A 27,147-nucleotide genomic window follows, 5' to 3' on the forward strand; every position below is an offset into this window, starting at 1 on the left:
TTGGCTTCATGGTATAGATCCAAGGTTTAAGTTGCTTCTTAGGGTGGGGGCGCTAGCAGTTATCTGGGCGCTTTGGCTGAGTAGAAATGACAAGATTTTTAATGATAAAAATTGCTCTTTATTGCAGGTCATCTACAGATGTACAGGTATTCTCCGTTTGTGGTTACCTCTTCAGCGCATGGAGAACCGAGACCTGTTTACGGAGGTCTGTACACGGTTGGAGGCTACGGCGAGGGATACTTTTTCCCTACATGAGTGGCAGCATAGTCTACGGATTGAAGCCCCACCCACACCTTAGGCGTTATATGTTTCATCGTTCCGATATGTATTCCGCCTAGTTCTTTTTTAGTTTGGCACCTTTTTGGACTTAAGACTCATAAACGGCTGTGTGCATCCTGGTTATGCAGAGGCTGGATGTAATTGCTTCTAAAGAGTAATAAAGCATCCTTTATCGAAAAAATATGAACACAATACAATTGACTTTCGTTCTAACGTACCAACAGAACCAGGTGAATAATAACAAGGAATGTTTATTAAACCCTGCTACTGTATCAGATAAATAAAATCTGAGCTCACATCTTTCTGATCTTCGATTTATCTGTATCTTCATATCAACGTTTTTGTTATCCACATATTTTTGGCATACCGTAGCATTGGGATTCTCAAAAAAATAAAGCACGTCAATATACACTCAGGTTACCTGACAAAAACGAATTGCACTCAGGTTAGTCTAACAGACACAGAAATAACGTTTTTCTAATCTGGAACTTCTTACGGAAGCAAGCACAGCCTTAGCAGATTGCAAACAACTCAACAACACTTTCCCACTCTCAAACTTCTTATGAAATAAAGTGCATCCTCTGCATTGCAAACCAAACTAAAAATTTCTCCTCACCTTAGGGATGCTTGAGATGCTTGAGAATTCATTGCAACTGTCATACACTCATACTGGGCAGATTTTGTGTTTCTAAAATAAAGTCCATAGCTTGCAAACAGTAAAAGCATACTAATTAAATTATATGCTTTGAATCAAAGAATAAAGTAATAAACCTTTAAAATGCTATCAATACTTACAAGTGCAAAGGCAGTAGCATCTGATTGGAGTGACATGCCAGGTCGCTAGCTGAACCAAATATGAAAGCATCTAAAAGGGTATGCCCAAGATTTAAATTGAAGCAAATTTAATGAACAAACAGGAAACAGGTATGCCCAAGATTTAAATTGAAGCAAATTTAATGAACAAACAGGAAACAGGTATGCCAGTGGACTGAAATCGCCGTAAACATAATTTAGAATTACTAATTCAGAGTTATTCCACAAACCTAAACCTTTTACTGACCCATCCAAAAAATGACGATCCAAGGATAGTCCAATCCAGAACTACCGAAATTTCCGCTCCAGACAATCATGCATAAGATAATTAGCTGGAATTCAAAGATATGGCATGCTTCTGAAATATTGCATACATTTTAAGTGTACTGCTGCTTGTATTTTTTTCCTTATTAAAAAATATTGAAGAACATTGCAACATATACATGTTCATTGCAACAAAAAGATCAGGGAATTAACCGTTTAATCATGCAAATTATTCAAATGCACCTAAAAGAAAATGTGATAGAAGCTATTAAGGATGCTAGACACCATAAAAGTCAAAGAAATTCATCACATAGGGAGCCATTGTCCATGTGTGTGATTGCAGACAACAATTGATTTGAAAGTCAATTTAATAGAATCTATTAATATAAGAACTAAGCCAGCCTTTTCTGCACAATGGTTCTTCCATGGTCCACTTCAATCTGCCACAAGCATGGTCAATAGGCCCTGAAAGTTAAACTAATAGGCTGATTCAAGAAAAATTGTCAGATGGCCTATAACTCTCTGGTACCATTTCAATAATTTTGTTTCCAGCCATTCCTTGTCTACTTAATATCTTACAGTAATATTGTTAGCAGTCAGAACCCAGTTGATCAATATTATTAGAGTAGCACTTGGATTTCAATGGTATTTTTTACCTTGTGTTTGGAACAGTACCGTGTTCGCACTCTCTTCTTCTGATGAGAACAAGCTCTTGGTTCTGGAACGTTGCGGTGAGCAGGCCTATGTTTCAGTGCGTTACCACCTATGCAATATGAACAATCGAACAATTAGTCGATCTGGAATATTACCATCACAAAAAATTTTAAGAGAAGTGATAACAAATGACTCATATTTGTGTTCTTTGCAACTCATAAGTAATAACCACATAAATGACAGGGATAGATCATTAAAGTAAGTAGCCATATTACAATATGAAAAGTTGAATAATGATTGGAAAATACTATACAATTCTGAAATGCCACATAAAAGATGTAAATTCCATTACCATTGAGAAAGAAAAAAACACAATGAATTTGACTAATCAGGTCCATACCCACAGAGCCAAAAGCATAATGTTTCACCTCTCCACAAACAAAAACTTGCTATCAGTTCTAGTGAGAAGTTGGGAACTTGGGATTCTCACCTGAAACTGAATCGAGCAAAGAGTCCTTGCATCACAGTGGAAAGAAGAGGACTTTTGCATTGTGTTCATTATCCACTGGAAACGCAGATCAACCCACAATATGGTGCTTCAACGTAAGAAAATACGTATCTGATGTATGCACCGATATTAGATCAATGTATATGTGTGCTAAATTATTCAAGAAGACAAGCAAAACGTTCACAAACCTACTTAAGGTTGGTTAAAGTCAGATGCTCAATGTAGACGGCGAAGGAGCTTCGGTTGATCAGGTTGCCGCTGGCGGAAGACGATTGGAGCTCCTCCACTGCTGCTAAGGCCGTTTTGCTCAGATGGACTGCAGAAATTAGCTCACTAAACTTCTTCACATTACTGAATTTTCCTTTAAATAATGTAACCAAGAACATGACAAAGCCACACTTCAAGGCACCATCAGAGAACAAGAGGTTTCAATAGCTAATTTAGTGGATCAAAAGAAATGATAAGGATGTAAATCGTGACCTATTGATTCCAGAAAATGTCATATGGACAGATGGCCAGCGCCAGCCTGCTCTGTCAAAATAAATTCTTTGGAAGGCAAGATGGAGTTGCTATGATTTCCCACACATGAATCAACGATAGTGCTTTTGTATAAACAAACCCCTTTACGCGTCCAAATAGAAGAGTTGATAGCACAGGGCAACTTGTGTGTAAAAGAAATTACAAATTACAAACTACTCAGCAAAGGGTCTTTTCAACACACCTGAAAGAAGCGGGTCTTTGCATTTTGTTCATCATCTGCTTCCCATCCTATTCCTTCCACCCACCACAGGCGTAGGTACCCACTAACCCACACGACGAAGATTAATGCCCGAAAATACTTGTCCAAAACGAACACCATGTAATAGGTCAATATTTGTGCCAAATTCTTCACCCAGATGAGCAAAGACGATTTCAGAAACCTCACAGTGCGCGAGTCTCCTGCGAGGGCACCTCGTACCAGAGGTGGGTGGATGTGATTGTGCGTGTGGATGCTGATCAAAGAGAGAAACATGGATGTAGATCTAGATCAATGGGATGTCGTCGTAGGAGAGATCAGACAGTAGTATAAAAAAAACGATGATAACGCACAACACATCATCTGAAGGTATATATGATGCCCCCACGGGGGCCTCACAGCGTATCCACGGTAGCATCCACGCAGGAAACTTGGCAGGCACGGGCTGGCCGGTTGCCTTTTTCCATGTACCACTGCTGGTCCACGTGGCGCTATCTAATTGGCTCAAAAAAGGAGAATAGGTGAGACAAAACCAGTGAGGGACGAAACTGTTAGGAATAAGTTAGCGTCATATTTAGGCTAAGTGAGCAGTTAGGATTATGTTAGTAATAACTGCCAGCAGTTGCCTTATTCTAGCGTTGTCCAAACGCCAACTTCTCCGAAGGGTTGCTATGCCTGTTCGGAAGGGACGCGTACTGTAACCGACATTGTAAAAGACGCATGTTCAGATACTATATAAGGCCTGAACAGTACATCAATGAGATCATCCATTTTCACTTCACTCTCTCTCGCTTCTCTCGTTTCTTCACACGTTATCATGCACTTGTCTCTGCCAAAGCAATAGGCAATAGTAGGAGAACAGAGAAAGGTGAGTAAAGATGGCTTCCCCGCCGCAACTTGCTTTTTTCCTTCGCTCAATTTGTGGCTAGGGAATACCGTCGCTCCAACTATTCTCGCCGGACTTTCACTCGCGCTGCCGCTCGCCGTTGGAACTCTGACCGTCGCCATCAGCGTCGCCCAGAGCAGAACGGTGGCCTCCGCCGCCGCCACCACGGCAACCGCTGGGTGTCCCGTCGCCGCTTCGGCCTTGGCGGTGGCCTCCGCCGCCCCGTTCGTGGCAACCGCTGGGCGCCCCAGCAGCACAACCGTCACGACAACCGCCCGCTGCAGTGCCACCGCTCCCCTGGAGCACCGGGGCCAAGCACCACGGCTATTGTGCGCCGGGAACAAACCCCGGTGGCCGCTGCAGAGCCGGCCGTCGTCGCCGCGCCGGAGGTCGCAGCGCCGGAGGTCGCCGCGGAAGAAGTGGTGGACGCAGTGTATGAAGACGAGGCCTCAGCCTCAAATATCAGCGCGGACGCCGACGAACTGATTCCGGTGCCGCCGGAGTTCGCCGTCCCGCCCATGGAGTGGCTGCTGGGCGGACCAAGCGCCGGTTGGCTCGTGGACGACCCCGAGCGCGACTTCGGCGACGAGGAACTCCTGGCACCACCGCCACCACCGGCATCGCCTCCGACGATGTACTATTGCATGCGCCACGGGCCCACGGCTTCGGACCGTGCCTCCCGTCCCCGACGCCATCCGACGAGGACATGCAGCACTTCGCTCCGCCGGGCTATGAACGAGTGCCTGTGCCGGAGTTCTCCTCGTCGTCGGCTGCGGCTCTCGTGGACGCGCACCCGCCACTGGTGAAGAAGGAGGAGGTAGTCGCCGCGGCTCCCGCACGCTCCCCTCGGGCTCTCCCCGTCCCCGACCTCAATCTCCCAGCGCCGGAGAAAGAGGAAGACGAGCCGGTACCCCAACTCCCGACGCCCTCACTGGAAGCGCGCGTCATCCTCCGCCGATTTGCCGCAGCCATGGCGGCCCGCCCCGCCGGCATCCGCAGAGGGACATGGTCGCCCGTGGCGCTCGGCCTCACGGACGAAGTCGGAGAACTTCGCCTCGACGAGGCCACCACCAGCCGCCCCTCCTCCTCCGCGGATGGTCCCTGCCGCCGCCGCTGATGGAACTACCTGTGGCCGTGGCCCGTGGGCACTCGCATGGAGTAGGGGAGCGGTGGAAGAAGAAGATGCTCGAACTGGGCGTTATCCACTCTTCGATTCCCTTTTGACCTGCTGGTCCAAGGCTTCAAAGCGGTGCCGACACAGGCTGTGGGCCAAAGGCCTTACATGCCACGCTCATGTTAATAAATAACATTATATTATAAACTATATCAAAGTTGAACCTTTCTGCCGGAAGGAGAGCGATTTGGGAACTGTTTCTCCACGTTTTCCTCTAATCACGCTCAGCCACGTAAATGTTTTTCCCTGTAGACGCGAGATGGATTCTGGTAGATGCGTTCTGTTAGTTCCTTTTCCTTCTTTTTTTTCCTTCATACAATTTGTGGTTACCGGCAGTCAGCCGGTCGATCCGTTCTTTGGGGACCGGTTACCTTCTTTACCTTTTCTTCTGTTCACCTCTAATCTCCGGTGGTACCGGTTTTGGCTGGTCGTGGGTGATTTTGGCCCATCCTTTGTATTCTCTCCTCCTCGCCAGCAGCGGCGGTCAAAGCGGTGGGGATGACCATGGAGGCATGGAGCAATCCAGGCTCTTCCCAATCCCATCTCCCCCGTCCCCAATCCCCATCGCCGGCTTCTCTCTTCCTCCCCAATCCCCACCCCCGTTGTCCACATGCTCCACCTAGGATCTACCCCCTCCTCTCCCTCCGTGGCAACCATGAACATGCGGAGGCGTCCGCGGTGCTCTCTCGTGCCGAGCTCCTCCGTGGCTGGTGGCATTAGCGTCACTTGCCGGCTACAACTCCTCACTACGTCTCCGGTTGGTCCGTCGCACGACGGCCAGGAGCGTTCGCCGCGGCAAGTATGTACGTTTTGGCCGTGGCCAACAAGGGAGAGGTGGGTGAGGCACTCGGAAATCTTTCCGATGGATACGAGAACGAAGGAGGGCGGCGCTCGGAGGATCCTCTGGCGGCGATCAGGGTCGACGGCCGCCATGACTTTGATGGGTCGGCTTTGGGTCAACGACCGCGCCGGAGAGCCTCGCACCTCTCCGCCTCCATCCGACCACGACGCCGTCGAGGAAGGCACCGTGGCACACCGTCCCTCTCTCCATCTGACGCTCTCCTTCCCATGTCTTATTTTCTCCCATGTGCATATCCCTTTTTTGGGCCTCTATGAGGATGGACAGGTTGGGTTGCCTTCCCCCGGTTAGGGATTGGAGGTAACTGTCATGGTGAAGTAGAGGGTAAGAACAGAGAGGTCCTCTTGGGCCCTGAATCTCATGGTGTTGGTTGTCTTCGGCCAGATTGGAGGCCGGAGACAGAGCTGAACAGCAGCAGATAACCCCTGCCAAAGAGGAAGAGCAGGTCAGTGCCAAAAATTGAGTCATCTTCTCCTCTCTTCTATATTTCTTAGTAATGCTAACTATAGATTTTAACCAGATAGAAGATACTATCCTCTCTTCTATGTTCCTCAGTGATGCTAATTATGTAACATATATTAACCAGATGTAGATACCGGTCACATGGCTGTAGATGCTGATCAAGAATCAAATTGGTTGTATTTTTTGGTTAACTTGATGAGCTATTAGCACTAAGAACATAAATAGATTTGGAGACGTGCTATCACTTTAGGCAAGTTGGTAGAACGGGGCTTGATGATGAGTTTGAGCCACTTGTTCTCTTGGACAAACAGATAACACATGTGAGCAAATCACAGGAAATGATGTATGACAGAAGATCCAGCTCAGTTCCGTTTTGACTGAGAGGCCAACTTGATTTTCATTGATAGTTCATGTCTAATTTCATTGCTCCTTTTCTATTTGTCATGATGAAGGATAGATTCTGAGAACCCCACTAGGAACATTTGAGGTTAGAGCGTTGGTCTTTTGTTAACTACCAATGTTTTGGGCATCATCCAACGAATTAGCTTATTTTTGTTTGCCACTGGGAGTAAAAGTACATGCTTATATTTTAATTATTCATGGTCCTGCCTTTTCTATTATCAAATACATGTGGATGCTTTATCTTGGCGTTCTTATTATCGTTGCCTTTTCATTTACATTATATGACTATTACCATTTTCAGCTTGCATGCTTTCTGAAATAAGTAGTTACTGATATATGAAAAATTACTGTTAGTATTACAGTTGTAGGATCTAATTTAAATGACCAGTATGCTGTGTGTACGTAGTTCTTTATAGGTGGCAGTAAGTTTAGATAGATGAAAAAGATCCAACATCAGTTCTATGTATGTGAGTGTGGCTGCTGGAGTAGCTAGGATATAATGTACACTCGCAATGTTTATCTTACTTCTAAATTTTCCAAGTACTATCGGTGTGAAATCTGTTTGGACCTTCTCTTTTTAGTTCAAATTGGCCCACAAAGCAGTCAACTCACAGCTTAAATGTGTTGCTAATATTATTGCAACTGTTCATTAATACAAAGTTGTATATGGTCCGGTTTAACACTACCAAGTAGATGTTAATTTCTTTGTACTGTGTATTGAGATATCAATGAGAAAAAGTATCTAGATTCTCCGGCAGGACTATATGGTGTACAAGTTCAGGTATGATCTTTGGAATGTGGTTTTCATGATTATTTACTCATAGTTTTGCTCTTTGGTATAATATATGCATCACCATATTTTGTGGTTTTAGGAGTAATGTTTAAATTATAATTGGTGTAATATATGCATCACCTTGGTTGTCCCTATCGAATTTCTATGGGAGTTACAATGGTTCATTTAAGGAGCATGACGATTGGTCGGGTACATCTGACTCTAAAAGAATTTGATTTGCAAATGTGGGTAAGTGCCATCGGAGATCCATAGTGTGCTAGCATATATTGATCTCGAGACAAGAACTATGGATGATCTGTCAAGTTTCAAGTGCATTGTGCGTTCTCAGAAAATAATACCTATACCAGATCAACGTTCCGGAGAATGATTTACCAGAAAGCTCCTCCTTGCAGAACAGCTATGTCTCTCGTTTCTAAATAAGTATACATTTTTCTCGGATAAGGCTCAATATCTGCATGGTAAAACTAGAAGATGTATGTACAAGGGTGCACCTACAGCTGCATCTACAAGTCTAACAGTGGCCCCTGCTGAGTGTTATATTTCACAAAAAATGTTTCAAAGACTCGGTTTTGCATCCCAATCCCGATACCTATTTTTCAGACTTAAACATGTGTGTGAATTTGACAAAAAAAAATGCGTGTTCATGTTCAAGTGAAGAAATTAGGTGACGAGTGCATTTATGGTTCTTTCCCAAGATTATCCCTTCATATCTTTGCACAAAATGTTGTCTGTCTCATTTGAAGAGTGGACACCTGAATATGGCTCAGTTGGATGTGTGGTCACCCGGTTTGTTAAGTTTAAGACATCTAACTTACCGTGCAACTTGAGTTCATCCCCAATAGTTGAGTATATTCTACCTCCATTTTTTTTATGAAAACTCATATGACAGCAAAAAATGACAAGTACCTTGGATCGGCAATACAGCTTGCTGCTTACAAATGCACTCGTGTTGTGTGCTGCTATTGAGGCTATACCATGCATGGTGCGCGTCAAAGTTTTATCTTCCCATCTAATCAACCTAGCACATACCTGACCAGATACTAGATGCAACTATCCATCACTTATTCTATTCATAAATGCTGATGCTATTTTTGGTATGACACTTCCTCTCTAAAACTTCTATGGTAAGCCTTTATATATATTTGCTTAGTTTGGAAACTTGCATTAGTATGCACGAAGTGGAAACTAATCATTTATCATCAACTGCAGATCCAGGATCACATTCAGGCAATCAATTTACGAATTCTGTAGTTGTCGAATTTTGTTTTTTAGTAGGAGTATGTACTTAAGAAGAATGCTTTGCTTGCAACCATAATGTGTTTGGTTTAGGTGGAAGAACCCTGTAGACAGCGCTCTGCTTTCGTGCTTTGCTTGCAAGCATAATGTGTTCGGTTTAGATAGAAGAAAAATGTAGGAATTGTCCAGTTCTCTCTGTTTCCTTATTTGTTATTTTGAAGGTTCGATCTTCTTTATCTTTGTCCAATGTATGGTATACTACTTCGTGTAATTGCTGTCAATGGATAAATCGAAGGCTGTCCTTTCTACACCCTGTCGCTATATTACTTTCTATCATTATATATACTGTCATTTTGCTTGGTGATAATCCAGTGTAATGTTAGACTTATGGGATCATGTAGTCGCGATTTTTTATCAGATCTCAGCAGCTCAGCCATCTTTGGACAAAGAAAATGAACGGATGTATGCAGAATTTAAAGAATGAGATAGGTACAAGTGAAGAAAAACCTATCGGTTTCTCCTTCCTCACACCACACAACGGGTGGAACTGCGGGCTGCGGTCATGGAGTCCGGAGAGGTCGCATTGACCCCTGTGGTCGCCTTTGCCGAACAACCACTGGACGAACAGGGTCGCGGGCTCGCGGCTACTGCCCCAACCATGGCACGGTGGCGCATCCATCTCCGATTCCGGAGCTTCTCCGCTGCCGGTGGGTGTGCGTCTCCCTCGGCCGAGCCACTATGGCTCGATGCACCCTATGTGTGACTGCTTTCCCCAAAAAAGGCCGCAGGGCAGCCAAGAGCTCACGGACTAGGTTGTGCGTCTACAGGTGCGAGCAACGGCGAGAAAGACATACCGGTGGTGACGAACCGGCGATGCAAGCCACGAGGAGCACCGTAGTATGCTCGCCTTTGCCGATTGATGCTCCGCTGGCCGGAATTGAGGAGGACCAGCGGTGGCTGTAGCTTCACCGAAATGAGAGTAGAAGGGGATCGGATGGTCGGTGCTAGGAGTGTTGAAGATGCTTGAGACTTCCGCATGCGTGCCGCGTGCGTTTTGTCTGCTCCATGCCTGTGAGTGTGAGAAAGAAACTAGGACGGTTATGTGCACCGTCTCCACAGTGTGTATTGATTTTCATTAAATATATTTTATAAATAATTGCAACATTTAAAATTTAAGATTAAATTTAAATTCTTTGTGTCTTCTCAAAGGATTACCAAAATAGGTGCGGCGGTAATATATAAAAGCCAAATCTATTTGCTTGCACCACAGCGATCCAAGTTACTGTTCATGCATGGATGAACAGTGCCACGTATGAACAGTGACTTAGGTTCAGTTTTTTTTCCCTTTTCCTACTTTTTTATAATTTTTCTAGGGATTTTGTTGACAATTTTTTATGCTGAATTCCTAGCTTTGGTAATCTTTTTAACACTACTTTTTAATGAAAACCTCTAATTTTTAACCATGAATTTAATATATAAATAAGCTGGAAAAAATGCGCAGCAATTTATCGGTACAAATATTTTAACACTATTTTACCGCGTTAACTATTTAGCAGTTATTTTTTAAAAATATATTGTCTCGGTAAAATTCTTAGACGTCGAAGTAATTTGCCGATGTCAACTTATTCAAGGGTGCATATTCTTGCGACGGTAATTTCTCAACAAGTGCACAAGCATGGGTCGATGTCAACTACGAAATATGTCGTTAACTAGCTAACAATAATTATTCGAGGGCGCATATTTCAGCGACGATAATTTCTCAACGGTGCAACAACATGGTAATGTCAACCTCGAGTTTAGTTTCCGTATCGCCAGGTGGTAACTACCTATATTTTTCTAGAAAGCAATTTCTTAGTAGACATCTTGAATATTGCCGATGTCAACTATGAAAAACACCGTTAACTACCTACTATTAATATTTAAGGCCACATATTTCTTTGTCAGACATTTTGCAACGACGCAGAAGGGTAGTAATTTTTACACGAACGTTCAACGTACCGTGGTTCTGGATAGTGATTACCCGACGATATTTCTTTAGTAGTGCATAATTCTTCAACGGTGATTCAAAAAAAAATCCAACATCCGTCCCCTCTTTTGCTTAGGGAAAATAATGTTTTGTTCTTCTACGTTAGCATCGAAAAAATGTACTCACTCCATCATTCGTCGCATTTTCACCTGGGATAATCTTCTTCTACTCCATCACCCGTTGCCTATTTCGGCCGGAGAAATACTACCATTTCTTTTTCTAGCAACACCGAAAACAAAAGCATTCCACCATCCGTCGCCTATTTCACCGGCACTTCCGCGGTACCTCAGCAACCCGGATATTGTTTTATTTCTACAATACTTTAACCAACGATCTAGAAACAAAAGCACTCCACCATCCGCCGCCTACCAAAGGCGCAGTGGAGTTTTAGATGTCTATTCAGCAGCTGAAAAGGAATCCCGTACTCTTAAAACTAAAAAAATGTTGTTTTAAAAAAGTATGCTGCACCATAGACAACATGGGCGCGGCGTGCGCCGCGCCGGAGATTTCCTAGTGCTGATTAATTACTACTAATTATTAGGCGTTGTGTAGAGTAGTCCTTCTAATCTAGGAAAGCTCCATATCTGCCACGTATCCGTATTTGTGCGTAGTACTTTAGGAACCTCAGTTCCTCTGTCGCACAGTAAATTTATATTCTAGACCTCATGTCTACTCGAATATGAAATATGACATGTTATTTATATATGTGCCTGTAGCATATTCTAACATGTCTATTCGGTACAACAATTTCATTTTATTTATTTATTTTTGCATTTGAAATTCAATTTTGTGCAAAATTCTCATTAATAAAATATGAGACTAAAAAAAAGTGACTATCTAGAATCATATTTGCGAATCACAAGGTAATGGCATCTACTGTACAAATACAGATTATCCATTACTGTGAGGTATATTCATTTGTCATTACGATGAATGATTATCTCCAAAGTGCTCTTCCAAATATATTGAAGTCAAAGTATAACATAGGGTACTAGATTGGCGTCTACTGACATATGTCGGATTATGCTTCCTAGTACCGAGAGATGTACTCCATAAAATGGAGATTATCTACAATGTGTTAACTTGAAATTCGAAGATCTACACATATTTGTTTCTAAAGCATCAGCTTAAAATTGTTCCTCTAGAACAAAATTGTTGTTTACCAAAATAATTTTACTATCAAGTAAAATTAATAAAATACATGGTCACAAATGCAGAAAAATGGCTGGCATCAATAAGAAAGAATTTGAAGAACTACAAGTTGATGGAAGTAACTATTTATCATGGGCCATGGATATGAAAATAAATTTGACCGGACGTAACCTTGGCCCTTGCATTGCCACACCCCCTGAAAATGCTCCAGAAATACCACAAGTGGTAAAGTATGTGGCATTGCATTTCATAAGGCACCACCTCCATCCTGATTTAAAAACTGAATATCTGATGGAAGAGGACCCACTAGCTTTATGGAACTTCCTAAAGGAGAGATATGATCAACAAAGAGCAGTAATGTTGCCGGAAGCCCAGAGAGAATGGTCTCTCATAAGGTTCCAGGACTTTAAGTCTGTGGCTGCATATAATTCTGCAGTGCATAAGATTAATTCCAAACTGAGATTTTGCAATAAGCAAGTTTCGGACGAGGACTTAATAGAGAAAACCTTATGCACTTTCCACCCCTCGATGAGGATATTGCAACAGCAAGTATCGTCAACGTAAATACACAAAGTATTCCGAGCTTATATACACATTACTTCAGGCTGAGAAGCATGATGAACTTCTCATGGAAAATCACAATGCTCGCCCAACGGGCGCCATGCCAATCCCTGAAGCACATGCTAATGCTCATTTTACTAGTAAATTTGGAAACCATAAAAGGAACTTCCGAAAATTTAAGGGAAAGTGGAAACTGAACAATAGTCAAAAGACCAACGGTCCATCTAAGGGGAATGGTCATTTCAATAAAAATAACCAAAATGACAACTCTCAAACTTGTCAAAGGTGTGGATGTACGAATCATCGTACTAATGAATGCAGTATGCCCGAACACCTCGTGGAACTATACATGAAGTATGGCAAAGAAGTCAAACAAGTTCATGGAAACAAAGCTGAAGCTCACGTCAACGACATACAAGACAACTCTCAAGTTGGTCCATCTCAAAGTTCTATTGAAGAATTCGAGCCAAAGGACGATATCATCCTCGATGAAGACATGCTTGTGGACTACACCCAAGATGTTTTTGGAGACCTCAATTAAACTCCATAAACACTTGATGTCATTTAGCCATTAAATTACTACAAAATGTTATATTGTATAACAATAAGTAGAATAAAGTCTATCAGACTATGTAAAAAGTCTATCAGACTATGTATATTGTATTATGTGAATCAGACATAATACTGTAATGTATTTATATTTGATATTTGTAACATAAATACTATGTTGGTGAATATGAATAAATATATATTCTATACATTCTATTTTATTTACGGGTAACAATCCGATGAAAAACAAAAATCCTATTTAAGTGAGTGGTACCACCACTACTATCATTTTTAAGGGAAATAAAACATTTCCAAACTCTTACTAAGAGTAAGGACGATGTTATGACCGTAAATAGGCATAAAAGAACAGTTATTGGTTCCTAAAGAACCATATTCATACTCCCTATATGTACTATTATTGTAGTTCAGAATGCACTCTTGTGTTATGATTATACCTTTATTCCGATTATGTTATACATACATAAAACCCGTACCTTATGTTACAAGATAATTTTCAAAACCTTGATAAATTCAAGACTTGGCAAGATTGCCTTGATCATCCTGGAATAGGTATGATAAGAAAATTATTAACAATTATGTTGGTCACAACTTAAAAGTTGTAAATTTCAAGTCATCAGACTTTATGTGCACCACATGTGCCATGAGAAAAATAATTTTAAATCTCTCTCACCTTAAAATTACAATGACCACTTATACATATTCTTAATATACAAACATCTTGTTGTAGACCCGCGGTCTTACATGGGCAGATCTATACTAGATCATTCCAACTGCATATCATACTGCTTCCCCTTGCAGTAAGTACGTGGAAATGAAACAAGTATTTCCTATCTGCGATATTTTGGTTCTTACCAATATCACCACTCCAGCGTATAGGATCTATGTGAGATATTATTATTTATTTATTATCCGTCAATCATGAATATCTCAAGCTCCTATCGGGAGAATAGCTTATAACCCGTACGCTGATTACACTTAATATAAGGACATTTTCGGCATTAGGGGAGATTCGTACCACAAAGAATGCCGATAAATTACAAATGCCATCAGACATTCAGTCCTCATATTCACGTACTTAAAAACTGAACATAAAAGTTCAATATATTTGCAACACATTGCAAATTTGTCACATACATTTACTTATGACAAAGACATCATGAAATTACATTATGCATGCATGCAATGTGCCATAAAATAGTGGAAGTATCTCGTACCACCACTATTCTCCCCAAATGAGAGCATTAGGGGCAGAAACATGGTCACATGAGAAATGAGTTCTCATATGTATCCGCGGAAATAGAGGAAATTATCTCCTCAACTAGTAAATGTAGTTCAACCTCAAGTTGAATAAAACATAACGGATGCTCATCATCCAAACCCAACATAAATGTGCACACTATTTGAAATGTTGGGAAATCGAAACACCTTGACTCCATTGTTATGGGAGATCACGCGGAGTTAAAAAGATGTAAATATTATTTCCACAATTTTTCTTGATTCAACAGAATCATATAACATAAAGACTACATTTGTCGACAAATATTTATTCTTAGATTGCTAAACCTTTAGGGCCCTGAACCAAAATCCATGGTAGAGTGCCTCATGCACTCATATATTGGTTCAACTAGAAGGAGGCAATTAAATAAGAATAGCACTCGCTCAATAAGAGAGAGGTATTTACCACAGTAATAGACTCTCCTCATAGTCATCTTCCCTCTTGGAAGACAAGTGACTTTTCGTTCATAATGAAAACAATGAGGTGGTGAGAAAGCGAGGCTTGTAGCACAAAGGGTTCACGCAGAGACCCGACATCGATTATGATGTAACATACCCTCTTGGTATAAGTGGAATTACGTTTCGATATCAATATTATTGGCAGTTCAAATAAACTATCCATGCAGTTGATAGACGCGGTGATTTCATACTCATATGGATCACTCATCTTGGATATCTATATGAATGTCCAAGAACAATCACAACATATATTGTGTAAAAAAAAATCAAAAGTCACTCCATGAATTAATAAAGTCGAAGATTGTGTGGTACAATCGACTATGAGAGTTCCCTATTCAAAAGGATACTCGGATAAGATTGCATACATTTAGTTGTTAAGAAAATCCCTCCTTGGATTCTACATGACCTATGTATATGCCGATGATTTTATCATCAGAGTCTATTCAATACATAATGTGTTCGCAATCATATCTAGACGGATATTATGTAGTTCAGATTCAACAGAATCATCTACCATTATCTATCAAGATAATAGCATTTGTATTACTCAAATGCATATGATTTCTATATAGAACAATATTGAAAATGAATGCAAAGTTCAGGGGGAGAAAACTCCTATAACTGAACTTATTAATTATCATCTGATAAATAAAAAAATATTGTACTCTCTTCCTTATGAGTTTTCCAACGGATTGCTCATATAGGTTTTAATGAGACAATAATATACCCATGGTATATCAAAATTTCTATATTTTCTTCTTATATTTTCCCACAGGATTTAGGAAGATATAAGACTATACAAGATCAAAGATTCTCAAGATTTCAAGATCGGAGAACATCAAGATCAGACAAGGGAATTCCAGCTCTCAAGATTATAAAGGACAGCGTTTGTCCAAGGGGGAGTGTTAGGAATAAGTTAGCGTCATATTTAGGCTAAGTGAGCAGTTAGGATTATGTTAGTAATAACTGCCGGGAGTTGCCTTATTCTAGCGTTGTCCAAACGCCAACTTCTCCGAAGGGTTGCTATGCCTGTTCGGAAGGGACGCGTACTGTAACCGACATTGTAAAAGACGCATGTTCGGATACTATATAAGGCCTGAACAGTACATCAATGAGATCATCCATTTTCACTTCACTCTCTCTGGCTTCTCTCGTTTCTTCACAGAAACCCTACCCAATCGCCGCAGCCGCCGGCCTCTTCCCCAATCCCACCTCTCTCTCTCCTCCCGCCCTTCCCTCTCCCTCGTCTCTGATGTCGCTGGATTGCCTTGGGCACGAGCTCCGAGTCGGCGCGAGCGGGGCCTCCGGCCTTGGGCGCGGGTGCCGCGAAAGGCGCGAGCTTCGCGTATGGCATGCCCCATCCGCCCTGCTCAACGCCCACCGCCGCTAGAGGTTCGGCGGCGCGCCTCCTCGGGGAGCCCGTCCACCACCGCATTGGACTTGAGATCTCCTTCTCCGGCGGCGGCGGGGATACCCTCTTGCCCGTGCGCGCCTCCCCGCGTGACGTCCTCTCTCGCCCGGTCGACCCAGCGACGCAGCCGTCGCTTCTCCTCCGAGTTGTGGCCGCACTGCAAGCGACGCTGCAGCCCCACTCGAACCGCTGATGTCCTCCGCCTCGCCTTCCTATCCGGAGTTGAATAAAGGTTTGTGGGACGCTGCTGCCCTCCTCCCCTTCATCTTGCGTAGTTCCACTCACCCCCTTCATCTTGCTCAGTTCCACTCCTTCCCTTTCATCTTGCTCGGTTCTCAGCAGGATGAGGACATGTGTTGAGCCGACGCTGGTGATGCCAGGTGCGGACGAGTCGGGCAAGATCTCGCAACGCTGGCCTAGGGCCCCTCTCTCAACGAAGGTTCATGTCCCAAACCCGAATGCAAATCTAGGTAGGGAACCATGTCACACAGATGAAGATTCATTGCTTTTTTGTCCTATTTATTCTATACAGGTCATGGTTTAATCTGCCAATATTCCTTGCAGGGAAGAAACAAATAGAAGCATGCTCAAGGACACTAACAGTTTCAGTCCAATGATGTTAAGGTAAATAACCTCAAAAGCTTAACTACCTCCAGATGTGTTCCAGCTACATGATACTAATTCATGAGATTTAAGATCCTTCATTAATATGCTGACACAGCCCACACCCCCACACGCTATGGCGTGTGTGTCATAATGTAAATTTGAATCTTCTTTTGAGGATAAAATTCATGTCAATCTGATTTTACTCTAAGGCTATTTTGGTTCAGGTGTGTTTCAAGGAGTAATATGAACTTTTTATTGTTTGGTATCTAATGTATTTGGCGTTAGTTGCGCCTCTCTGCTGCTGCTGCTCCCTGACTTGTTGTCCTCCTTGACCGCAGAGACAAATAGCACTTCTCTCTCACCATTCCCCTCACCTCGGGTTATTTTCAGTCCTGATTTACCTGGTTGTTACCTAGATATGATTATTGCTTGCCAAAATCATTGATTGTTTGTGTTCTAGATCATACACAAATGTGGCTCTACCAACTGGATAATACTGAACTTGATGGATTTTCCATTCCTCTATCGTTTCAGGTGATTTTGTTAATCTCGGAAACTGAAAGTATGGTCCTTATTCTTATTAGTTTTCCTTTTCATGGTCAGCTGCCACACACTTTGGACTCCATCGTCTCAGCAAAGGTAGCTCCGATGGCCCATGCTTGCCTCATGTGTTGCATCTCATATTATGTATCTTTGCTCCACTCTTGCCTCATGTGTTGTATTTGATGATGATTTTGATTTCTGCATATTTGAATATTTTACGTACATTTCCAGTGTTAAGATTTAACATTGAACAATATGAGTAGTTGCCTCTATGGTCCTCTGCTGAATGAACAATATGAGTAGCTGCCTCTTACGGTGCTCTTACAACCCTGTAGTGAACTGGTTGGTACCTCTTATATTATTTATACATATATTCTAAAAAAGTTAGCAAAAAGTGCTTGTGGAAATGAATTTTATTTTGGGTTTACCTATGGATCTTCCTCTAGCTCTAGGATAGAGGATTCAGTTTCTTACTCCACCTGAAGACTCATTTTGTAATTTCCGTACACACTTTGGCTACCTTTGTCTTTGTCTTTATCAACACAAGTTTTAGTAATGTTTCAGTTTGGGCATGGCCGTAGAAATATGTGTAGTGCCACCGTGTTGAAGCTCTGTTTTGGTGATTTCTTGATTTAATCATAGCTGCAAAAAATTGCTAAAGCTTTAGTTAATTGAACTCAGAGGGACGAGTTCAATACCGACAGCCTATTTGATAAAATGTAGGTACTGAATGTTCTCTTTTCGCTATGTTTGTCCATATATTTCTGATGTTTTCCCTTGATGTATTCTCGGTTCTCTGATTGGCTGCGGCTGCTTTCGCCATGATCCCTCCTCCCACACGCACAAAAGCGACATGCCTATTTGGTATTTTGTTTAGTAAGCAAAGGTATCATTTGGACACAGGTAAAGGAGGTACATTGATGTGCATTCGTTCTGTTAGCTATAGTCAATCGCATACACAAATATTTTATATTAGCACTCGATTAATGTTCTTCCTTGCCATTCATTTGCTATAATAATCTCAATTGTTTTTCATTAAATAGGAAGTGTACACATGCATATAAGTTTTAAAGAGGTATACCATACTTAGGATCAAGCTATTGATTAAAATATTATGTCTTCATTTATCAATTGCCAAGTAGATATTGGATTTATTAATGGGCACTGCAGATGGTGCTAAGGCTCTGATCGATGCCACTGGCCGATTGATACTGTATATAATTATAAACACCTATGTTCCAATGCATATGGTTGTTCAGTTTTTCATTACTCCACTGCGGTACACTTTTTAGTTTTGACGTGTGAGATTCGATCTGGTTTGTGATTTTTAGTCGCATGTGTTAATGACTTACCTGTCCAGGTCCCGCTCCCTGGCATCTCCGGCTACCGCTGCAGCTATGGCGGTCTCATCACCATCAGGTACTTATGTAAAGAATGTTGTATTGAGCCGGCTTTCCCAATTTTCTTCATGTATATACATATGAATATTTGGTCAAGAGGACCTTGTAGACCCATCTCTCTCTTCATCAGCTTGCAACATCAATTATCTGAATTTGAGCTATACATTTTTACTTCATGATGTTTCATGTTTCAGGTTCAGGATTCTAAGAAAATGAGCCGAGTATGTGTTTCAGATTTTTGAGAGAAATATCAAACTGTTAGTGCTAGGCCTTCTGCTCGGATGCTTTTCCTTTTCATCATCTTGAATTGTATCTGTATCTTGCGGTCTCAAATAGGAACTAGGTCTACTGGAACTAAAGAGGGAGCAGGACACTTGGGGCCTTTTATTGGAGAAAATTTTGCGGTATGTACATTGGCGAGTTGGGCTTCAGTGTTGTATACCTCGAGGTATTCCTAAAAAATCTGAACATTTCATTTACTTTCTATCATTTACCGATGTGTAAATGATGGTGCCTACTCATGGGAATTAATTAAAACAGGTTGAACCATGAAGTATAAGGTACCAGGTAGCTATAAATCTGTAGAACACAATTTAATCTTCCCCCGAGGGACACTAGAAGCTATGCTTTAAAACTATGAACATAGAGTTTTATAAAAGCATACCAGCAACTTGTTTTCATCGTTGCAGCTAAACCGCTGAACCAAATTGAGTGAATGACCACTCAAAATGATCGCTGGAATGAGACCTACAAAACACTTTTAAGTATGTGTTCTAATTTTGCCGTCTATGTACTCGAAATTGATGATCTCTAAACCTGTATGTCCAGAAACGGGAATATGGAACATGTTTCCTGTAACCCCTAAACGATCTTGCTACTCTCCTGCCCTAGGAACCTAGGAATCACCATGTACAACACAAAAGAGGAACATGGAGGGTGGGAAAACTCACCCTTGATGTTTGAGCAAGGGGAATCGGACAGGGGAGGTGAGTATCTTCTCTTCTTCCTTCTTGTCTTGTCTTCCTCTTCCTCAAGATCAGTTCCATGGTCGGGCTGTACCTGAAGGAGTAGGTCGTGGTGAAAGTGGGAAGTTTAGGGGAGAGGAAGGGAGAGGAGGAAGGGGAGGAAGGAGGTGCCATGAGGGAAAGGGGAAGGGAGCTCGGGTGTGAGCAGCAAAGAAGAGGGAGCAGGCTTTGGGGATATGGATGAGGAGGTACTCACGTGGTGGAGGAGATGGGGACAAAGGGTTAGCTTCATTTTTGTAAAATACAAATTAGAGATATTTTTGAAATATTCAAATAATCATGCCCATTGAATTGAAATAAGCCATTGAAGATGCATCCGGAGGCCGATTTGGGGGCACGAGTAGTCTGTTTCGACCATCTTGAGAAGCCCGATAGAATCGGATTTATGATTCGATAAACCAATTAAAAAATGGTTATAGAGTCAAAAGGTATGTTTTGTCGGAAAACGATTATCGTGAAACGGGGGTGTTACAAATATAGTGCATCATTGTTGCACGATAAGCATGCAACTCAAGCAGATGGGTTTCTTCCTTCAGTAGTGGTGATTCTCTTCCAGAGATAGAAGCTTCATCATCATTCCTACTACATATATCCTCACTGACATACTCTTGAGGATGTGCTGACCTATAGGGGATACCGTAGGGACTGCAACTACCAACAGAGGATGTGGCACTATTAGTATCGTAATCTTGAGTTGTTACAGCAGGATACTAATAATCAACATTAGTGTTAACCACCGCCAAGTTCTTTTGTGGAAAGCCATTCGCTTTGTTTGTTATTTAACGAATCATGCATGCATTTTTCACCCAGCATTAAGCACGGGGAATCAACAGAATCTACCTTATCCATCAAACGAAGAGAATCTCTAGGACGAGGATATTGGTGTCTTCCATCACAGCGCTGCATAGGGAAAGCTGATGCAGCAGATGATTTTCTCTTCATGCCTCGATACATATTGCCCTCCAATACAGCCCCGTCCTTTATTACAAGATGACTGCCCCCCTGAGTTTCCACCTTTTGTCCAACTCCTAAGTGAACCACTAGCACATCATGATAATTAATTGCTTGCTTGTTACATTTCATCCCAAACCATGTGTTTGTTCTATTGGGTGTTCACTCACACCAACAATGCTTAGTGTGTGCTTTGCAGCTTTCACTAGAAGAGATGAATGGCGGCAAGGAATAGCATCAGTAGGCCGGGTTGGTTTGGGATTAATAGTGTCGGCTGACATGTTATTTGGTAAGCTTCATATCAGCCAACAGGAATTCACTTCTTTATATTCTTTTCCTAGCTTTCTAGGAATTGCCGTGTGTCCATAATGTTATCAGATTCCCTGTGATCATTCATGCATACCAAAATTTAAATGATATAACTTATTAGAGATAATTGCTTATGCGTAGCAGATTGGTTATATGTCATATCAGCACTTCAAGTTTGAGTGAGTGGTATTTACCTCATAACATATAGTACTAATATTTACTTACAGAGGTGATTTTTTAAAACTTTGGTTGTCTTTATGTGGCAAATTTAACAGCTCTAGGTAGATGATCAGGATCAACGTTCAGTGACTTGATCCAGGTAATGAACATTTCAAAGCATGCTATCTTCCATTTAAATTTATTTGAAAGTTGTGCTTCTGCAAGCCTTACTGTATAATTACCTATACCTATTAACTTGAGTATCTTTCTCTTTACATGTATTGTCCTTATATTTTCCTGTACAAAGAAACATGGTAAAAAATATCGATCTGTGCTTTCATGTAAGGGCTGCCCTTGCTCAGTTAAGAAACGACCAGACTGGCGTAAAGTTGATTTAACAATATGGATCATTTTAGTTTGCAACCCTGATATTGTGATTGTTGACCATTTAATACTCCAGTACTTCTATGGTACTGGTTTGCCTACATCCCTTGGAGGGAACAAAATGAGGGAAAGCTTGAAGGCAATCTACGAAAATTTGTATGCACAAATGTATGGTCAGGGTTTTTTCAAATTCATATGTTGGATAGTTTTTCCAGTATGATTTCCATGTGCTTTTTTATCCGTTTATGTTATGAAAGGAATTTTTTATGATGGCACGCTGGTTTCGAGTTGTGCTTCATTTCTAATGTTTTTTCAAAGATGTTATTTCTATCTATATTAGGTCTCTGAAATTATCCGATATTATTTATATCTATGTCACGGTGGGATACAATACAGAATAAGGCGGAGGGTGGAATTGGTGACATGGATGGAGGAGGATGATCTTGGCATGGAGGAGAAGGCGGGAAGTTGCAGATGAGGAAGTTGTATGGGGACACAAGGATGGTATTGACAGAGCCGCACGCCGCTGCCAAACCATAGGGTGACGCCTATGACTGAGGTGAGCTCCCTCTCCAACATCCCTCACTTCATCTCTCACGTGCTCACCCACCGTGTCCTCTCCTCTTGTGAAGTGTTGGTTCCGTGTTGACGTGTTGACCGCACCTCGACGGTGCCTATTCCTTGCAGTGTCTTTCCATGGCGAGCTGCTGGCTGAGCGCGATGTGTTGTTGTTGGTGAGAGTCTGGAGCAAGAGGAGGAGCTAGAGAAGATAAATGTCCCCTATTTCCGTTACAGGTATTTTGATTCATTACCATACAAAGGAGAGTCTTCTGGTAATGATTATTTTGTAAATTGTGGGGTAAAAAAATATTTGATAGACTTCTAGGTTAATTAGTTCTTTTTTAGACTATGTTTCTATGATTTCTCTTTGTATGGCTATTGTTGCACATATAATTGTTGCACTGCTCATTGTAATATGGAATTAGCAATAATTGCTTCTCTTCTGATATTTTTTGTCGTATACTGGAGTTCATGTTTTTATTTATTAAATTGCTTGATCCTTGTTTACATAGGATATCAAACAGTGATATAAAAGAGAGGACAACATTAACCAAGTTGTAGTACATCAAGTCTAGATTACCCCACAGAGTGTTTCTGATAATTCAAGCAATTTAATTAGGATGTCAATGCAATTTGGGTCCCTATCTTGGTGGAGTGTTCTACTAGCTGATGTCAATGCAATCGGTTGTAGCTTTCTTTGGGTTCTACTAGCTGATGGTTTGTTGGCTAACCACTGAACCAAATCAGCTTTTATTTGTTCCGTCTCTTTAAAGAAATTCTGATGTCTTCCATGTACTATTTATGTAAAAAAAAAATCATAGGCTACGTTAACAGATCTCAGGATATACCAGTCCTACTGACTAATCCTACTTGCATGAAACCTATGGACTCATGTGCAACATTATATGACATCATTGTTCCAGATTCTTTGTGAAGACCAATATTGTTTTGGATGGAGTTTTGCCGATATGAGTGTCATATTCTGTATAGAGTTATGTCTATGTAAATTACATTATGTAGTGCTTAAAGGTACTGTATTAATGTATACATACTCTCTAATTTAAGTGTTCATATAAATTACAGGACCAAACTAAAGCCTAGACAGCTAAGTTTAGATGTATTCTGACAAGGGCTACCGCCATCCTAACATGAAAGTTACCTGCGATTCAGCTAGACCCAAAAGTTTGTTGATGTTAGCATATTGACCACTTTTGTGATATGCAGTTGTTAGCAATTCATACACCTTTAATCTTATGCACTTTATGTATATCTATAATATTGTAAAGATTGTAATTGACTTTCTGATGACTGTTTTTTTTTTGCTTCTATTGCCTTATGTTATTTTTGTTGTGACCAGCTACTTTAATAAAATCCATGTGTTGTGTATTTTTTTTTTTTGAATTTTCTACTTCAGCTCCAACAAGTACGTAAAAAACAAAGAGCAAAACTAGGCATGTTGATCGCGATCACTGAATACAATACAGAGAAAATACTTCCGGTAGTGAGAGACAGAAAAAGCCTCTGTGAAGCATACTCGAGTTTTACGGGATCGTGCGGCAAGGCGCACATTAAAATCTAGTTCATGAAAGGATCATCCACCAGCACCAAAAGGAGAGGGAATGGAAGGGGCGCACCCGCGACACCATTAACCGCACGAATATGAAGAGAAGGGAAAGGAAGGGGCACACCAATGACGCTATTAATCACACGAATAAACAGCGGCAGCGTCACCGTGATCGTCCCCCTGCCACCGCTAGGCTATGCGCCTACGCCTTCGCGAACGGACCAAACCTATAGGGCGCAAGGCTCACGCTGACTAATTTGAGGAGGCCCATCGTCACGAAGGCCGCGTTGGTCACATCGCGCTACTGCTAGCCCAGTTAACGACACGTCTTGCAGATCAATTTTCGGAGTAGATGCCCTTTTAACGTTTGGCGGGCCGTTACGCGACGCGGTAAACCGACCTAGCGATGACGAATCTACGTCGTTAATCTACCAGATTGGACGGCTGAAAGTATCAAAACACTGTGGTGGCTCCTAGATAGTTCCATCTTACTGTTACTTAATGAATCACAGATGGATGCGCTTACAAATACATGAGTAACCTTACCTTTGTGAACGTACACGTCTTACCCATATGAGCATATTTATAGTGCGTTTAAGTGTACATCTGGAACAAAAAGAAAAATTCTTGACAGCAACATATTGGACAGGTTCATGTAGTTCCTGTTAGGATTTAATTAATAGATTAATTAAAGGGATAATCCTCCCTCATGTAATTCTCTATGTTGATTGGTTTGTCAACAGACACAACCCTTCCTCACACCTCTTCGAACGGACGTGACCCATATTCGCGTCTCTTTCCCTTGTATATAAGTTGTAAATCATCAATGGAACAGAATAGTTGAATCATTTGTTTGTCTCTCTCGTTTGGTTCTTGATATTACTCTCAACACGTTATCAGACTCTACCAAGAGCAGTCGGCCTCATTGAAAATCCAGCGAAGCAAATCATTCATTGATTCACGGCCTCACGGGACAGGCACGCGGCCGTTGAGAAGGAAACAGATCAGGACAACGGCAGAGCAAGTCATGCGTGGACATGCTCGCACCCGTTCAGAGAAATCAATGGAACAATGTTTTGTTTGTTCTTGTTTTGATTGAAACAAATACGCTAATTGATTCTCTGATTGCTTCAGCATGCACATGCATCAACTTGGATTCTGGGAACAATTAGAGCGATTTCGAGATCGAACAGGAGCCTCCGCCTCGATCGTTCAACTCCATATAGAACAGATAGAGAGAAACACGATGCGCAAGATTGGGAAGAAACATCCGAATACATGAAGGGCATCTTTCCTCTTGAAGCAGACCGGATCAATCTGATTACTAGATCACGAGAACCAAGGTGCTCTTTTCCAATTTTGTTCATACTCCAGGAATTAGTACCTTCGGCACTTGGCAAAACTAGTCCTTCAAGGCCGGCACGACTGAGCGGCAACATCCACGGCCGACCCTTGCCGGCGTGGAGGACTCTCCCCGGCACACTGGAGGCCCAGCGCGGAGTGCAGCAACGCCATCCGGCACAGCCCCTGCTGTGCGACGGCGCCCTCCGACGCGCCTCCCAGCAGCCCGACGGGGACCTCCATGCCGGGGGCGTCACATGGCTCGCATCCTTGCGGTGCGCCGGCGCCCGCGTCCACGGCTTTCCGACGCGATGCTGCCACTCAACCTCCTAGCGCAGCTTCCCACGGCGCCGGCTATCGTCCCGGCAGCGCGCTTCGCGGCTGCCGGCTCGGAGCGACTGTCGACCCCAAGCGCGGCGTAGTAGTGGTAGCCGACGGGAACTTTCCCGTGCGGCGCGCCCTCTATCGCGGCGGCCACGACCTGCGGCGTGCTCGGCGCGGCGGCCGGATTGCCCTGTGCCCAGCGGACGAACCAATCTCACTATTGGGAACAACACGGGATAAAGATATGAGCCTTTATCCCTTTGCTAGTTTTGCATCAAAGTGCCTCCATTTGCAAATTACTAAAAGTGCTAGAAACTAGTGTCCTAGTTCAATTTGCAAATAGAATCATCATAATGTTTCTGTTGAGTAGTATATACACTCCAGAATAAAATTGTGGTGTAAACTATTTCCATGTTCTAAACATGTTGAGATTCTCCATTATTTGCAATTGAGATCGTTATTTTTTTTGCAAATAAAAATCAATTCGTCTCAATTGAGCCTTTGGCTTAATACGAGCAAGAATTGATAGGAAAAATTGAAAGTGACTTCTTCAAATTGATGTGTTGGGATCATAGGTAGTGTGCGGATCTACTGCATTGCAGATTATCTTCACTACCATGATTGCCTTATCAAGTAATCTCCCATACATTTTTATTAAGTCATGATATAAGGCGCTAGAACTACGGGTATCTACTGATTTTATCAGATTATACTCTCCAGTGCTGAGAGACGGACTCCAAAATTTCTTTTGGAGATTATCTACAAAGTGTCATACTTAACAATTTGAGGTTCACACTAATGATTTCAAGCCAACGCATTGAATCTTTATTAATTTTGCAAAGTTCATTACAACATAACCATGATGGTTTTTGATTTACCAATTGTAAATTAATAATCTCTGGTTCACCCATGTAAATAAATGATGGCCGAAAATGGATTTGAGGCATTTGCCCTCAATGGCCACAACTACACTACATGGAACATGACCATCAAGATCACTCTTGCAATTCATGGGATAAAGCGTGCGATCCAAGCCCACGGGATTCACCTCCGACTGGAGCCACGCCGCTGACAGAAGAGTAAAAGTATGTTGTCATGTACATCACAAGGCAACATACATCCAGATCGAGTGTGAATGCTATACGCATATGACAGAGGAATGCCACACCAACAACATCTGGTTATTCTGTATTAACAATCCCTAGCATGCAAAGGACCTGAGGAAAAAAGGTTTGAAGCTTACTTTAACCTTCATCTAACTATATTGATTATGGAGAATCATATGATTAAAGCCTACAAATGTTGGTTATTCGATCTCTAGACGTAGAGAAAGATCCACTCAAACCACGGGATGATATAGAAGGGATGTTGGAACTTGAAGTTCCATATCTCAGTGCCATTGTACCCACCAACGCAATTGGTTGGGAATCAAGAATATCTTTCGATATCTCCAAGGCACC

The 27,147-nt window shown here is 42.0% G+C and overlaps 1 protein-coding gene and 1 long non-coding RNA gene across 25 annotated transcripts; one reads left to right on the top strand and one right to left on the bottom strand.

Annotated features, from left to right (window-relative positions):
- Positions 1-469: 469 nt before the first annotated feature.
- LOC124684776 lies at positions 470-5,187 on the bottom strand. Of its 5 annotated transcripts, XR_006997157.1 has the most exons (5): positions 2,711-5,187; positions 2,501-2,629; positions 1,075-2,119; positions 896-985; positions 470-700 (listed from the first exon to the last, which is right to left on the bottom strand). It is a non-coding gene; the product is annotated as an uncharacterized LOC124684776 (long non-coding RNA). The 5 variants fall into 5 exon arrangements; XR_006997156.1 differs by having other exon boundaries at positions 470-985; XR_006997154.1 differs by having other exon boundaries at positions 896-2,119.
- Positions 5,188-16,640: 11,453 nt separating this feature from the next.
- Positions 16,641-23,071, top strand: LOC124684790. 20 transcript variants are annotated; one of them, XR_006997177.1, is made up of 11 exons: positions 16,641-16,752; positions 16,863-16,990; positions 17,085-17,144; positions 17,661-17,765; positions 18,519-18,572; positions 19,030-19,088; positions 19,264-19,290; positions 19,406-21,334; positions 21,630-21,673; positions 22,294-22,456; positions 22,585-23,071. XR_006997177.1 is itself a non-coding variant. In XM_047219057.1 (11 exons), the coding sequence occupies exons 3-10, from the start codon at positions 17,632-17,634 to the stop codon at positions 21,641-21,643; spliced, it is 414 nt and encodes a 137-aa protein (XP_047075013.1). In that variant the 5' UTR covers positions 16,641-16,752; positions 16,863-16,990; positions 17,085-17,631; the 3' UTR covers positions 21,644-21,673; positions 21,974-22,287. The 20 variants fall into 20 exon arrangements, 3 of the variants coding, with proteins under 3 accessions (XP_047075013.1, XP_047075007.1, XP_047075000.1); XR_006997184.1 differs by having other exon boundaries at positions 17,730-17,765; XM_047219057.1 differs by lacking the exons at positions 22,294-22,456; positions 22,585-23,071 and adding an exon at positions 21,974-22,287 and having other exon boundaries at positions 17,085-17,653; positions 17,730-17,765; positions 19,406-19,517; positions 21,245-21,334.
- The last annotated feature ends 4,076 nt before the right edge of the window (positions 23,072-27,147 follow it).

The sequence above is a fragment of the Lolium rigidum genome, chromosome 1 (genome assembly GCF_022539505.1).
Source record: "Lolium rigidum isolate FL_2022 chromosome 1, APGP_CSIRO_Lrig_0.1, whole genome shotgun sequence".
NCBI lineage: Eukaryota > Viridiplantae > Streptophyta > Magnoliopsida > Poales > Poaceae > Lolium > Lolium rigidum.